At 38.6% G+C, this 14,502-nt stretch overlaps 1 protein-coding gene across 1 annotated transcript in view; it reads left to right on the forward strand.

Moving 5' to 3' along the window:
* Nucleotides 1–14,502, forward strand: part of RAB2A (RAB2A, member RAS oncogene family) — a 45,504-nt gene that overhangs the window by 3,033 nt on the left and 27,969 nt on the right. The window contains exons 3-4 of the mRNA XM_075085090.1: nucleotides 6,547–6,618; nucleotides 10,199–10,266. Coding sequence (XP_074941191.1) covers nucleotides 6,547–6,618; nucleotides 10,199–10,266 — 140 coding nt within the window. The remainder of the gene's footprint in view (nucleotides 1–6,546; nucleotides 6,619–10,198; nucleotides 10,267–14,502) is intronic.

Genomic DNA, 14,502 nt, shown 5'->3' on the forward strand with positions numbered 1-14,502 from the left:
TATTATGGTTGTTACATTTTATATATATAAAAAATATTTTTTTTCTATGTAGTCGGAACTGTTCCAAGATCTAGTTAGTTTTCTGTTGTGGGAGAGACCTGAAATGGCATGACTGTCTTTCAGGTACTCAAACATTGTCATAATCTGCATGGTTTTTACATTGTATCAGTGGGACAGTAGCCATGAAACTTAATGGAGTTGGTATCTTAAAGGGAAAAATACAAGTATTATGGAATGCTGACTGTTCTGAGTATTAACCAGGAAATATCTGGATATTTCCAAAACATTATAGAAGTTTGCAAATGCATTTAGAAGCATGTGTGGTGCATTCTGCTTAGGGCTTTGAGACCTTTGCCTTGGTAGTTGATAGTGTCTGCTTCATTTTGGTTCCTGGTAGGAGTTGGTATGTTCATCCACTCTTCCCTATACATCATCTCTTGGCCACTAGTTGAGATGCATTTTGATCTGAGCCAGGGTGAACACACTTAGCACACAAGTATTTCCTGGTTTTGCTGTTGGTGACTGGAAGTCTGTCTTTTTTTTTTTTTTTTTACTTAAAAGTTCTTCTGTATGATGGTGAAATCTTCTTTTCTGCTTAAACGTTTTTGTTACCAGCAGTGTACCACATGGGAATAAACTGGGAATGATATGCAAGATTTCTGTGAAGACTAGAGCCGGATATTTTTTTTCACCCCAGAATATTTAATATGCATTAAACGGGATTTTCTTACATCAGAATATGTTTACTAGATTCCACCAGAGAATGCTACTGAACTTTACTATGCCTGAAATACCAGTTTTACAATGGTCAGATTTCTTGCCACCAACATAACTTGTCACTTGTGACCCATCTAAATGTATCTTAATGATCAGTGGTGCTGCATCTTCCATGAGCAGGACTGTCTTCTGCTTTTCTTGAACGTGTTGCTTCAGCAGCCCTCTGGTTCTTGCATATGAACTTTAACTTGCCTTTCAATTTCTGCAGATATCGTTGGTTGATAACTAGCAGCTATCTCAAAGTTATTCTTATTAGGGGAAGATGATGAAAGGAAATATAATTACTTGGAGATCTAATTCTCCTTACCCTCTATAGTAAAGTAAGCTGTCTAGTCAACCATTTCACTTGTCTAGGAGATTCTCAAATGTTGAAATTCAGCAATTGAATTGGCTTTATTTTTCAGGCCTCCTTGTGAAATGTTTCTAGGGTCAGTGCACTTTATTTCAGAACAGCAGCTGTTACTAACTAGCAATGTGCATGACCAAGAGCCTATTGCCTTTATTTTCTACAAGTACGTAACAATATTTCTTACCTGAACAGGTTTTCATCCCACTAGAGATGGTGTTAACGCCCCATGATAGTTTGAGAGCCTGTTCATACTGAAAACCAGAGTACTGATCTGTACTACTTGTATCTTGCTTTGAGACCCGTTTAATGATACTTTCATCCCTAAAAGAGCAGACATTAGGTGTTGTGTAAGTACATCTTCTTAGTCTCTTAGAAGTTAACTAGCAATAACAAACTCTAAGTAGAAGCCCCCACAAATAGTTTCGTGAGACTGTTACTGTGCACCCCGTACTAATTCTAACCTTTAATTACACCCCCCAAAATAACCCCAACAACCCCCCTCAACCTTGACTAAAGAACTAGAGGTAGCTTGTGAAATTTGTACTATTTAATTACCTGGTTTACATCAGAGTTGGTTTTAAAATCTATGCTGTTTGAGACTACCCTTAGCCTATTTAAAGATTTATTTTTGTTTCTTTTGTAAAGGCAAATAAGAGAAGAAGGAAGCTTGTTTCAGCTCAGCTGGTATTGGGGCTTACGAGCTGGCATAGTTGATTACACGTGAAAGGAGGAGGTTGTGCTCCCCTTACCTTGTGGTGGCTTTGGTAGTCTACCATGAGCTGAATCAACCTACTAATGCAGCGGAAAACTACCTGCTTTTTGTGTTAACTTTTTGCTTGGTAGCTGAATTGGCTGAGTTGGCCCAGGGAAGTGCTTACCAGGGTCTGGAGTACTTTCAAGGTAGGAAGCTGGACCTAGCTGGATTGGTGAGAGCAAGGTGTCAAAGGGGGAGTAGGTCTTCGTATCTGTGGGTGGTGAGCTGATTGATCACCCTGCCTTGTGAAGCAACGGTAAGAAAAAATATAGTTCTGTGAGATGGCTGAGTTAAGCCAGTGTTTATCTGCTAAAATGGGTGGATTTGGTTCCTATTCCTAGTCTGAGCTATGAACTTCTGCTGCTTAGCTGTCAGCATCAGCACTTGTCTGATCCTTCAGAAAGTCAGTTCAGTTCACAAAGATGATTTAAAAAACAAAGCCAAACAAATCGCAGATATGGTCAGAAAAGTGTAAGAGCCGTTTTGAGTAAGGAGGTGGAACTGTGTGGGAAGAAGTGAGTCTACCCATCAGAGGCAGCTAGCAGATTAACTGAAGAGATTTGTCTGCAGGATTCTGTTTTGATACCCAGGTTGGGATGACAACTGCTGAAGTTCTTTTCCTCTGTCACCTTTCTTGAGCTACAGTGGTCACTCATGAGAACAAATAAGGAAATTATCTTAGCCCCTCCTCCTCCCTTGTTTTTGAGGCTTTTTTAGTTTTGAGCCAGATCAGCTTTCAAAGACACTCAATCAAACATCAGTGGAAGGAGCACTGATGAATTTCATCTAGTGGTAAGAAAAGACTGGAAGTTTTCCTCATGTTGATAGTAGTACACTTCTGACTTTGCAGCTGACAACTGAACTTTCTTTGCCCTGTTCACAAGGAATCACAGGAGCTGAAAGGGGAGAAGGATGCAAGTCAGCTTTCTTAGCAAAAGCCATTTAACTGGCTCAGCCGTATCACCACCTGTGCTATGGGTCCAGGGCTGCTTTTTTAATTGCTGAGTGCAGGCTGCTACTGAAAAAAACCCACCCTTCCCTTTGCTGTATATTTTGTAGCCCTAGTCTTATGCACTTACTTGTGTTTTAAGTGACTATAGTTTTATGCTGGATCCATTTCTTGGTTTAGCTCATTGCATAACGTTATGAGTGAGAAGGGTGACGGTAGCTTTACCACTTAGCTGTTCTGGCTTGCCAAGCAGTGAAATGAACACTAGTGTTGATATAAGGAAGGGAGGTGTTGGAGCATGGCTGGGCTAAGGTGGACAATAGAAGAGCTCTGGCAATGCTTTACCTAGGGAAATTGACTGCAGAGTGGCAACCAGATAGAGAGGAAGCTGTTAAGGGAGGCAGGGGAATTTGGAGAACCACCTCAGGCTGCTAGTTTGGAATTCAGAACCACAGGGTAAAACTACTGTAGCACAAGTTCTGCTTCCTGTCACTGTTTGGGTGCTAAGAAGTGATGAAGGCATCGTAGAACAGGCACTTGCAAAAAGCACACTGCTCTTCTCTGAGCACATAATCCATTGTTTTAATTAGTTTCTAAGCAAGAGCTTTTGTTTACTGTGTTTGTTGAAGTGTATCCAAGCTCTGCTCATTTGTTGGTTTAAGAGACTAAGAATTTTTTTCTCTGGAAGTGGTTTATCTGAAGCTATATTGAAGTAATTGTGACAGTAAAATGGAAAATGAGTTAATACATAACTGAATTTGTCCCGTCTGTGTTCTACAATTGCTTTTGTAAGACATGCTCAACTACTTTTCCCAGACTGTCTGCCTCATTTCAGGTGTAAGATTTACAGTGCGAAGTGAATGAGATACCTGGTAAATGGCCACTTTGCTCTTAGAGTTAACAAGTGTAGTTTTTTTAACCATTTGTATGCCATAGAATTAGCTGCCATGCAATGGTTAATTGAACTTTGCGGCATCTGTTTGTCACAAGGTGGTAAACTGCTGGGGACTTCATGTACAAGCTCCTGTCCACTCAGGCTCTGGATGTGAATGGGCTACAAGCTGTTCTCATAAGAGCTCTCCTGTTACAAACTTGCAATGTCTTAAAACTATAAAATTAAAACAAGATATTAGGCAAGTAAGATATTTATAAGTAGTACCTAAAAAGAATTATAACACCAACTTCCCAGGCACTACAGATTCGTTGTCAACCTTGAACCTCTTTTTCAGTCAACAACAGTACAAAACTTTGGGGCTTCAAGATGTTTTTTGCTAGAAGGTTCTGAAGTAATAGGAATGTCACTAAACAGAAACCATTTATTTCTTCTGTTTCGGTGTGTGAACCCATCAGTCTGCTCCTAAAACGCCTACTCATAGAAGTAACTAGAGGTGCAGTCATCTTGTGCCAGTTCGAGACAGGACTTGCATCAAAGGGGCTGTGCTTGTCTGTCATCTTCACTGTGCTGACACTGGTGTTTGTATGTTCTCCTGAACCAACGAGCTGGTCACCAGCCTTACTAGAAGAAGAAATATCAGATTGCCACTTGAGAACTAGTGCTGGGACACGTAATCGAGTGTCACTTTGTTGATTAGATTTGGAAATATTTTTCTGATCTTTAAGATTTTTGCAGGAATATTGGGTAGTTTTGAGGTTCTGGTTTATCCAGTGTTACTGAAATCACTTTGTAAAGTTAATGACAAAAGCTATTCCACATTTTCTTTCTGATGTGATTTATAATGTTTTTTTAAGTGGGATGGTGATTATGTTCTGCAGTGGGGCAGCTGTATTTCATTGGTGGTATAAAAGTTATCTGTCTACATAAACAGTGTTCTGCGAGTAGAAGAATTTTGAATATTTTAAGGTTCCTTAGAGATTTGTGTTCTCTGTCCCTACAGCTCCAGTATTGTGCCTATCCTTCTTCCTGTTTCCTTCTTACCTCCAGCAGTCTCCTTTATTACTCGTCTACTTCTCTTATGTCCACTAATTTTGTTGAACAAAATCTGTACCTGCTTCCAAGCTGCTTGTGTTCTGACAGCTTGCTATAATAAGCCAGAGAGCTACAGAAAAGAGGTCTGTTAAGGTGGATGCTGTAAACTTTGCCTTAGGCTGTAGTTCCATGCCACTCTTAAGCTGCTGATCTGCTTGGCTGCTGCATTTCTCTTCCCTCATTTGAACTAACTCTCATGCTGGTCTGACCCTGCACGAAGCCATTTGTGTTTGTTGTCATTCTTCTTGTCAGGTTAGCGTGCTAACCCAGCAGACAACTGAAATAGCTTAGATGAGTTCTGAAGCAATGTGGAGAAAGGGGCATGAAAATGCTGTTGGGAAGAGAGCAGGGATAGCAGCACCAACAGCTGGTTTAGGCTGCTGGAATTTCTGCATCACTTGGGATATTAACCTCGGAGTATCATTAATTTGTCACAACTCATTTTGTGACAAAATTAAATGTAAGTCTCTGATTTCTGTTAGATGTGATTGAAACAGGCCACTTAGCTTTTAAATCTAAAATGACGGGTGGGCAGTGATTACGATTGTATAGGCTTTGTTTCCTCATGAAACGATACTAAAAAAACTTCGAGAATGCTGAATTTAGTAGTAGAAAAATCAATGTCTCTATATGCAAACCTGTGGTATGCATATCTTGTGTCTTGCAGCATGGTTCTTTTCCTTATCCCTTTGGTTGCTGTCTTTTATTATGAGATATGTCACTCCTATTCAGCTGTTGCTGACCTCTAGCATGTAGCTAAAATAGCCTTATCTTGCTGGACAGATAAAGCAAAGTACAGGGGGAACTTGGATGCTACAGTATTGTGTGTTATGTGATATCGTTCAGAGTTTAAATGTATGTAAGCCAAATGTATGACTGTCAAGTTTTAGAAGGCTGAAAATAGGAAATTTGGCTGAGCAGAATGGGAAGAATGACCCCTCTGAGTAAAAGAACAAGCAAAAATTAACTGTAAAAATTATGTTTACAAACCTAGGTAGTTTGAGTACTCCTACTGACTGCCTTAACTTTTGCTTTTCTGTGTTTTTATGAACCAAAGAAATTGCCCTTTTGCTGACCAGTGTCCATGTAATGTGAAATAGTTATCCATTTGGGTCTGAAATCAGGATATCTGAGGATGACAATGTTTGTGCTGTCTGTCTAGCTGTAATATGAACTCAGCTGTTGCCAGTTTCGCGTGGACTATTTTTTGGCCTATTGGGAACTAGTGGGCAGTAACACATAGTGGTGGTAAGCAGCTGTATAGGTATTGCTGTTACCTCTGCTGATAAATTTGGAGATAGGTGGGAGTGAGGTGCTGTGGAGGATCTAGTTAGCTTGGAAGAAAACGGAAAGTACTGAAGAGGAAGCAGACTTAAGGTTGTGAGGAGCAGCAAAACCTGTAGTTACTGTGGAGAGGGGATGTGAAATGATACTTTGAAGGTCTCTTAGGAGACTTTCTGTTCATTTTAAAGGCAGAACTACTTTTTCAAAGGAAGTATTAATTTTTTCAGTTTTTGAAAATAACTGCTTTGACTTCAATGTTTCTGGAACTTTAAAAGCTGTTAAGTTATGAGAAAGTTGCAAACACTTCAAAGTAGGTAAAATCTAGTGTCTCAAGTTCTACTAATGAATTTTAAACAATATATACCATTCATTTAAATTAATTTATCTTGGTTCTTAACACATTTTTTTTATTTGCTTAAAACTTCTTTCTTTCCCTTTTTTTTTAGGTGTTGGGAAATCATGTTTATTGTTACAGTTTACAGACAAGAGGTTTCAACCAGTCCACGATCTCACTATTGGTAGGTCTCTTGTCTTCCTCGGTGCTAATGGTTAAGCAGCTTGGGTACCTCAGCATGTGTTTGAGTTTGTGCTGAGGTAATGTAGGATGTGTGCTGTATTAAGGTAGCAGTGAATCTTTAACTGATGAATATTTCTTAGCTAATAAAGCCAAGAGGCTTTTTTCTTATTGGGAAGGTACAACCTGAAACAATTGAAAAATTCATACCTGTAGTATCTCAACTGTCTCTTCAGAAAAGCTAAAAACTGTTCCTGGAAGCAGAATTGGCTGAGCTTGAAATGCATTGGTGGTAATGCAAATGGCAGATTTGTCACTAGGGAGCCTAGCCACAGAACCTTGAAGAGAAGTTGCAGACAAACTAAATCAGTGTTAACCTTAAAGATGAATAAACAAATTTACTATTTGGGAAGACTAAATTCTGGATAGAGAAGGATTGAAGTGTGAAGGTATTCACTGTTTGGAGGGGACAAGGGTTTTTCTTCCTGACTGCTCAACTGACATCCAGTTTGTGTTAGGTATAGTTTGGTATTGGTACTAGGGGAAATGAATACATGTTGATAGCATGCATTGCCTCTTATCTAACTACAGTAAATGTTACAAACTTTTCTTTATCTTTCCGCAGAAAATATGAGGAACAGTGTGGGAATAAACTATTCTGTAGGCAAGCTTAGTCTTAGATGAGTTTGTGTTAAGCGTAACAGATGCTAACACCTGATAAGGTTGCAGAACCTTTGAACTACTTCTTGATGTTATTTCAAGGAACCTATCAGCTCTAGTCATGATGAGCCTTGCACAAAATGTATCCCTAGTCTCTATTTTTAGTTTGTGCTCTGGAATAGGTAGGCTTCCTGTGTTTGGGAGTACTGAAATAGATGTTTGAAATATAAACAAATATTCTTCATATAACAGAATGTATCAGGTGGTTTGGGTATTGCTTCCCTTTCTCTCCTGACAGTCTTCCCATACCTTATGTGTGGCTGTCTAATGTAATTAAAATTCTTAGGCTAATGTTGGTTTTCAAATATTTCTGAGGTCTTGGCAGCAGATAGGCTGGCTGGATAAAGTGCCTGAGTTCTTTAGGGAGGCATGAGTTATTGTCATCCTTTCTTCTTTTGGCCTGCCAAATATATGACACCTTATATATCACGCCTTTGGCAGCCCTGTCACATCAGCAAAATGATAGGCTGTGGGAAGTAGCTTCACCTCAGCGGGGTGGTTGTAGTGCCTGGCATATAGGTAGCTGAAATCTGGGAGCAGAAACTGAAGCTAGTGGGATGAGAAGGTGAACCTAGATAGCAACGTAATCTGGGACGTAGGAATGGAGCATGGGAAGCTGCTTGGAAAGGCGAAGAAGGGGCATAGGCTGGAAGCAGCCTCCTTTCACTTAACTGATGGGGCGTGTGTGCGTGTTTTGGCCAGGAGAATGCTTCTCCCAAGTACCCAAACAGATTTAGAAAGACAGAGATAAAGAATGTGGGTTCTAAATCATAGGAATGCCCATGCAGGTTGAGGTGGGATGGGTTGGTGTTACCTAATGCACTTCCAGTTGATGATATTAAAATTAATGAGAACCTGTAGAGTGAATAAAAAGGCTTGTGTTACATAGCCTAACTTTTTTCAATATAATACAATGATTTTGGCCTATGGGAATGCAGATGCTATTCCTGCCATGAGCAACTCAGGAGAAGAGAAGGGAAACTGAAATTGGACATGTGGAAAAAAGACATTTCATCTAGAGTTGTGCAAAACTTGGCCCCAAATTTTAGTATAGCTAGCCCTAAAGGTTGTCTCTAAGATTTAAGAAATTCAGAGAGAAACTTTACCTCTAATGAAAACAAGATGGGGGGAAGATAGAATGCATAGAAGCAGGTATTTTTCTGTCTTTGAGCTACCCTCAGAATTTTGCATAATTGTAATAGTGTACTCTAAAAGAGCTTACAATGCAACAACCGTTGCAATTTTTCCTTTGGGAATTGAAGTATCTGTTATTAAAAGAAATGAAGGAGCGAGGGAGAAGCTGCATTGATGTTGTTGGATTTGGCTTTTTGAAGGTTGCTTTCCCCCCAGCTGCCACAAAAACCAAGCATACACACACAAAAAACTAATTAAAAAAACCCCACAACATTTGTAGGTAGATATGGGTGACAAAAACCACCATAAACATTGTTTGGTTTACCCTTACTGTAAACCTGAACAGCTTCTATTCCTTCCTTTAAGACAGCAAACTTATTGTACTCTGTGTTGTTTCAAATTCAGAATTTTCTCTCAGTGGATGTTTTAAAGGAACAGGACAAATATTATTTTAATTTTTTTCTGTGGGGTTGACTGCTGGATTTTAATCAACAGCTCTAAATCTGCATTTTGAGATCAAATAATACCTGCAGGGTTTGACACTCCTAGTAGTCCAATGACCTTCCCTTGGCTTTGCAATCAACTTCAGAGAGCGCTTTGTCATTCACCTGCTTCCTCCTTTCTGGGCCTCCCCTGTGCTATTCTTTTGACTTGTTTGCATACAGTTACTGCAAGTTATTTGGATGCTAAAGAAAGCACAGTGTTCTTTGGCCCACAGCTTTGATTTGGCTCCTGTATCCTGCGTGGGGAAGACTGGTTCCTCCCTTTCCTCTTCCCCAAAAGTCATTCTGCAGAAAGCAACACAGTCCCCCCAAAATATTCTAAACAAGCTTTGGAAGAGACTTTTGGAATTCTTCAAATCAGGGCTGCTTAACCGAAAGACTTTGGTCCAAATCTAACAGTGACCAATTTTAGACAGAACTTAAGCCACCAGATCTTTTTTTCATAATGGATATATGAAGCATAGATTAATGGCAACTTGATAGCCTTTAAATATGTCCACTATCTCTAGGCATTTTTCAGATTTTAACTACTGTAGTAATAGCGTCAATTTATGCTTAATTTACTGTTAATGATCTTAAAATTGCTTTAAAGGACGGTACAAAAGGCAGAATGTTTCCACTGAAGAAACTCCTTTTGTTTATTTGAAATACTTCAATTTTTTTCCGTTGGTTATTAAATGTTATTTTTAACTATCTATAATTCTGGAAGTCCTTTTTTTCATAAAGGCAGATGAGTTTTAATACAGTAATAAAAGTTATCTTTTTGCGGGTGACATTTCTATGCTTATTTAATAGAATATTTTATTGATAAAGACTTGTAGGTTTAACAACTTCTAAACTGGCTTCAGCAATCTATCATTGGTAGAGTGTTGAAATAACTGTGACTCTTCAATTTCCTGTTTGCATTCAAATGGACTTGTTTTGTTTTTCTACCTCTGATCTAGACCTATTAAATTGTTTGGAAAACTTTGTATTGTAGGAAATCCCTCCTTGACTTGCTCGAATTAATGCATTTTTAAAGCACTCACAGAGTAACAGTTTTCTTTCTTCTGTAAAACTTAAGTTTTCAAGCAACCAGAAGATTAACTAAAAGCAGATTATGAAGGAGATTATTTCCTACAAATGCAACATTAAGTTAACTTAAATTTATGTTCTTGCTTTCATAGCACTTGACATGCTCTTTTCTGATATATGCTAATAATGTAATCTTTTGTAAAATGTATTCAGGTGTAGAATTTGGGGCTCGAATGATAACTATTGATGGAAAACAGATAAAGCTTCAGATATGGGATACGGTAAGTAATAAATCATAGAAATTATTTAAACATATGGCTCCACTAGCTTTCCCTTTGTTCTGGTTAAGCTCTCCATCGTCAGCACCCATGTAAGACTATGTACTTTGTCTTGGAATTTTCCTTGGTTTCTATGAAGATTAAAAATTTGCTAAGATTTCCTTTTTTGGTGTGATGTAGTCTTAAACAGTGTGAATTTCTGCTCTTTGCACAGTAACTTTACTTCCTCAAGTAATGCTTTGTCAGATTTGTGGGACTGGAATTCATGCCGCCTCACTTTTTTTTGTGAAAGTTTTATATATTTTTAAGAACTTATATTTCTCGAAATAGTCTCTTTCTGTGCATTCATGCAAGGTCTGGTTAATATACCATCCTGTTGGGAAATTGTGATGCGTCTACTAGCTTTAATCAAGAGTTCTCTAGAGGAAATATTTGCATTTTCAAGGTAAAATAAAAGATATGGCTCACTGTTTTCACAGAAGAGGACTCAAGAACTCAAGTTCACTATAATCCTGAAGACAGCAAATACTTCAGACAATCAGGAAGGGACTAGTGAAAGCTTAAATTTTCAAAAAGCCTACCAAAACCCAGACACTGTCTTTTGAGAGGGTTCAGGGTAAGAACATACCTTGGTGAAGGCAGCCATTTACTTCTTGTCAATCACTTTACAGCAGTCAGCCTCAATGTCTACACTTGTGATGCAAGGGCTTTAAGAGGCTCATGCTGATAGCTGTGTCTTTCAAATGTGCTTAACTGTTCTCTAAGGCAGGGCTGTCTGTTTCCTTTTCCCGTAGCATTTTAGGATACCTTTAGAAACTGACGGATACATGAGCTATAGCTTTGTATATGTGCTCTTTCTGGTATAGGAAATCAATGAAGGGAGAGGTATTCGTATATGCATGCCTGCATTCATGCATGTGTATATAAAAATGTAATCAAATGCAATATTTTAGTTAACTTTGTAGGTAAGATCTGAAGTACCTTACTTATTTTACACTTGAAATGGCATCTAATGCTTGTGCCTTCTTGGAAGTTCTCCATGGAAGAGTATAGAAGAATATGGTCAGATTGTGCTTACTTTAGGCTTTTACTGCCCTGGGCTTTTTTACTGTTATAATTGTGGATTGCTGTCTACCAAGGTGGCTGATAATTTTTAAGTTCAATAGATCTCAAGCAAATTTCTGCATAAACAGTAGCATCAGAAGCAGAATTTTAGTATGTCACGTGGCTACATGAGAACATACCTCCATTGGTTCTTGTTTCCTAAAACTGGGACAGATGCTTTGGAGACAAAATAACTAATTTTACTACCAATGCAGCTACTGTCTTTCATTGGCTGTTGAACTGGTTTAGTTAATGTGCTATTACCCGCTCCTTGGATACAAATGAACTTCAGTGAATCTTGAGTAGATTGTGTTTTTCTCAGTGCCTCCTCCTACTCAGTAGCTCTTTGCAATGTTTGATTTCTTGAATGCTTGTAGAGTGTCCAAAACCCAAAATTTTGACAGACTTGCTTCTGGGTATAACTTACAAACTGGTTTTGGGCAGGGATTTGGTATGGCTAGCTTCTTAACTTTATCATACATAAATGAAAAACACTCTTTAAAAGCATTCATACATGGAGGGGATTGCATACTTGTGCTGTAGTTAATATTTGTTGTAAGCAATGAATGACTTAGTATAGGTCATAGTAAAAATTCTAACATTATACAGTCTGATTTTTAAAACACAGAATATTTCTATTCTAATCCAATCTTGGCTTGTAAGCATATCTAAATTCCACCATCTCAGTTCTGATCTTGGGTGCAAAGGTGTTAAAGGAATAGCAAGGTAAGGAATATGATTATGTAATTGTCAAGAGGTGCTTTACTTATGAAGTGTTAAGGTACACAAAGATGTTAACAGTGACCAAGGTTACCATGTCGGTGTTGTGTATCTGGGTTGAGCATTTCCTGAATTTCTGTTAGCACCAGTAACAGCTAGCAGTTTTTGTTATCTCCATATTTATTAAGCTGTAACAATTTGTTTGATATGAGAGAGTTCATTTTACACCTATGGTTAAGGAAACACATGAAGCAATTATGTTTTCAGCTGGTGCTTACTGAGTCGCAGCACCAGCCCTTCTCTGATTTAGTGCCACGTAGTCTTACATACCTGCTTTTAATCCACCTCTGAACAGGAAGCATCGTTAGCAGAGACATAAGAAGTGGGCAACTGGATGAAATTTGTTTTGACTGGTTAACAGTAAGGACTTGCTTTCTTAAGAGAATCAAACACTTTAATTCAGATATTTCTGGCCAGATATTTCTGTGCAATGGTGCTCAGTTTGTGTTCTCTTCAGCAGGTCACTGCAGCTCCAAGGAAAGGTATATATTAATAATGGGAATATATGGAACCTGCAGTGTACCTCACTGCAGGAGAATGTCATAACTTGCAGGCGCAGCTGAAGCTAACACTGTTGCATGTCTGAGAGATCCATTTGTGTGCTCTTCTTGTGTCATAACTCAAGAATATTTGACCTTTTCGTTAGCATCTTAGTTTGGATCAGAAGTGTGTTGCAGGAGTTAGCTCTGCTTACTGCAGTCTGGTTTTCATGTGGGAGTGTGCAAACTGAATTCCTTTCAGAGGAGGCTGAACTGGAAGATATGCTCAAGGAATGCATGGGTGCTCATTAGAAATTGCTGTCCAGGATTTGATCCTGTGAGCTGGCAGTTTAGTAAAACTTGTCTGCTGGGGAAAAAACCCAGTGAAACAAATAAAAACAAAAAACCACACGCATAAAAAAACAACCTTCCCCCCAAAACCCAACAAGAAAAAAAAACCAAACCCAAAAACCGCAAAACCCCAAAACAGCAACAAAAACCCCAAACCCCCCCATTCCATGGAAGATATTCAGTGTGGCCCTTGCATACTTAGTGTTAGGTGTTGTGGTCTTGGCTTTACTGCTGATGGTATGTCTACACCAGCAAATAGTGTGTCCTGTTCTCTCCCAGCTGTAGGTTACTGCTGATCTCCCCTCTGCTGGGCTCTCCAAGCTTGCTGCTGTGTGTGCTGTGGCATGCCTGGGTTTTTAGATGTGTGAGTCCTTGGGTTTCACTCTTCCTTTCTGATGCATTTAGGTCAGTCAGGGGGAGCGCGGGTACTGGGCCAAACTGTTCATTTGTTTTGTCTATCTTTAGTCTCTAGATTACTTCCTTTCCCTGTGTCTTTAATCTTAGTAATCATTTTCAATAGTTGGATAGACTGAGAAATATTTTTGTCAAAACTGGTTAGTTGGTAATTGCCTACTATGAGAAGTAAAGCTACTGTTTTGTGGAAGTGTGATATTTGAGCTAGTGTCATTTACCAAAATAACTTTTAGGGAACTAGAAGTGGACAACAGATGCTGGTAAAGATGAAAATGACTGTTCTGTGGGAGCTATTATGCTTTGTGAGTTTAAACAAGCTGTGTAGATGAGGCTGGTTGTCTTGTGGAAGTGACACACAGAGAAATATTAAGATTGCTTTTCCTCAGAAAAACTTCATTGTTGTAGAGAGATACTGGGCTTGTTATCAGGCTGAGTCAGTAGCCTTCATTTTGTTGTTGAGGGGGATGTTCCGTATTGTATTGACTGTTACTAACAAGTCATTGTTGATGAGCAAAAATAAGTGGTAGTTGAAAGAGGGAATTAAATTTCTCCCAGACACTGTGGGGAGAGGCATCAGTGATGATACTAAGTAACACTGCTTATGTTCTCTAAATTAAATTGATATGAATGAGAATGTTTCCTGCGTATTTAATTACAACAATTTTTAATACCTATTTCTGCTTCATTTCATGGAAATCTGTGATAAAAAATGTTTATTTTTATTCATTATGTTTCTATTAACACCTTAGTCTTGCTCAGACTAAGACTAAATAGCTGAAATAATATATTCTTTTTTATAAGCTGATTTTGAGTAATTTCTTGGTTTCCATGCAAGTGTGCTTTCTAATTAAGTTGTCAGGGCTTTCTAGTAGTTGAGACCTCACACAAAAAAAGCGTGTTTGTGCAAGACAGAAGGCATAATTATTGAAGGCATGCCTCTTTTCCCTAAACCCATGGTGTGACTTGTCTGTCCCTTTCAGGTATTCTGAATATACTAATCCTTCTTGGAAACAGAGTCATTTTCATGTATTTGCAAACAATTTGGATCTAGTAGAGCCAAATAAAGTTCCCTTAATTCATTAAATCAATATTCATTTCATCTTAGTGATAC

Source organism: Phalacrocorax aristotelis, chromosome 2, assembly GCF_949628215.1.
Source record: "Phalacrocorax aristotelis chromosome 2, bGulAri2.1, whole genome shotgun sequence".
Taxonomy (NCBI): domain Eukaryota; kingdom Metazoa; phylum Chordata; class Aves; order Suliformes; family Phalacrocoracidae; genus Phalacrocorax; species Phalacrocorax aristotelis.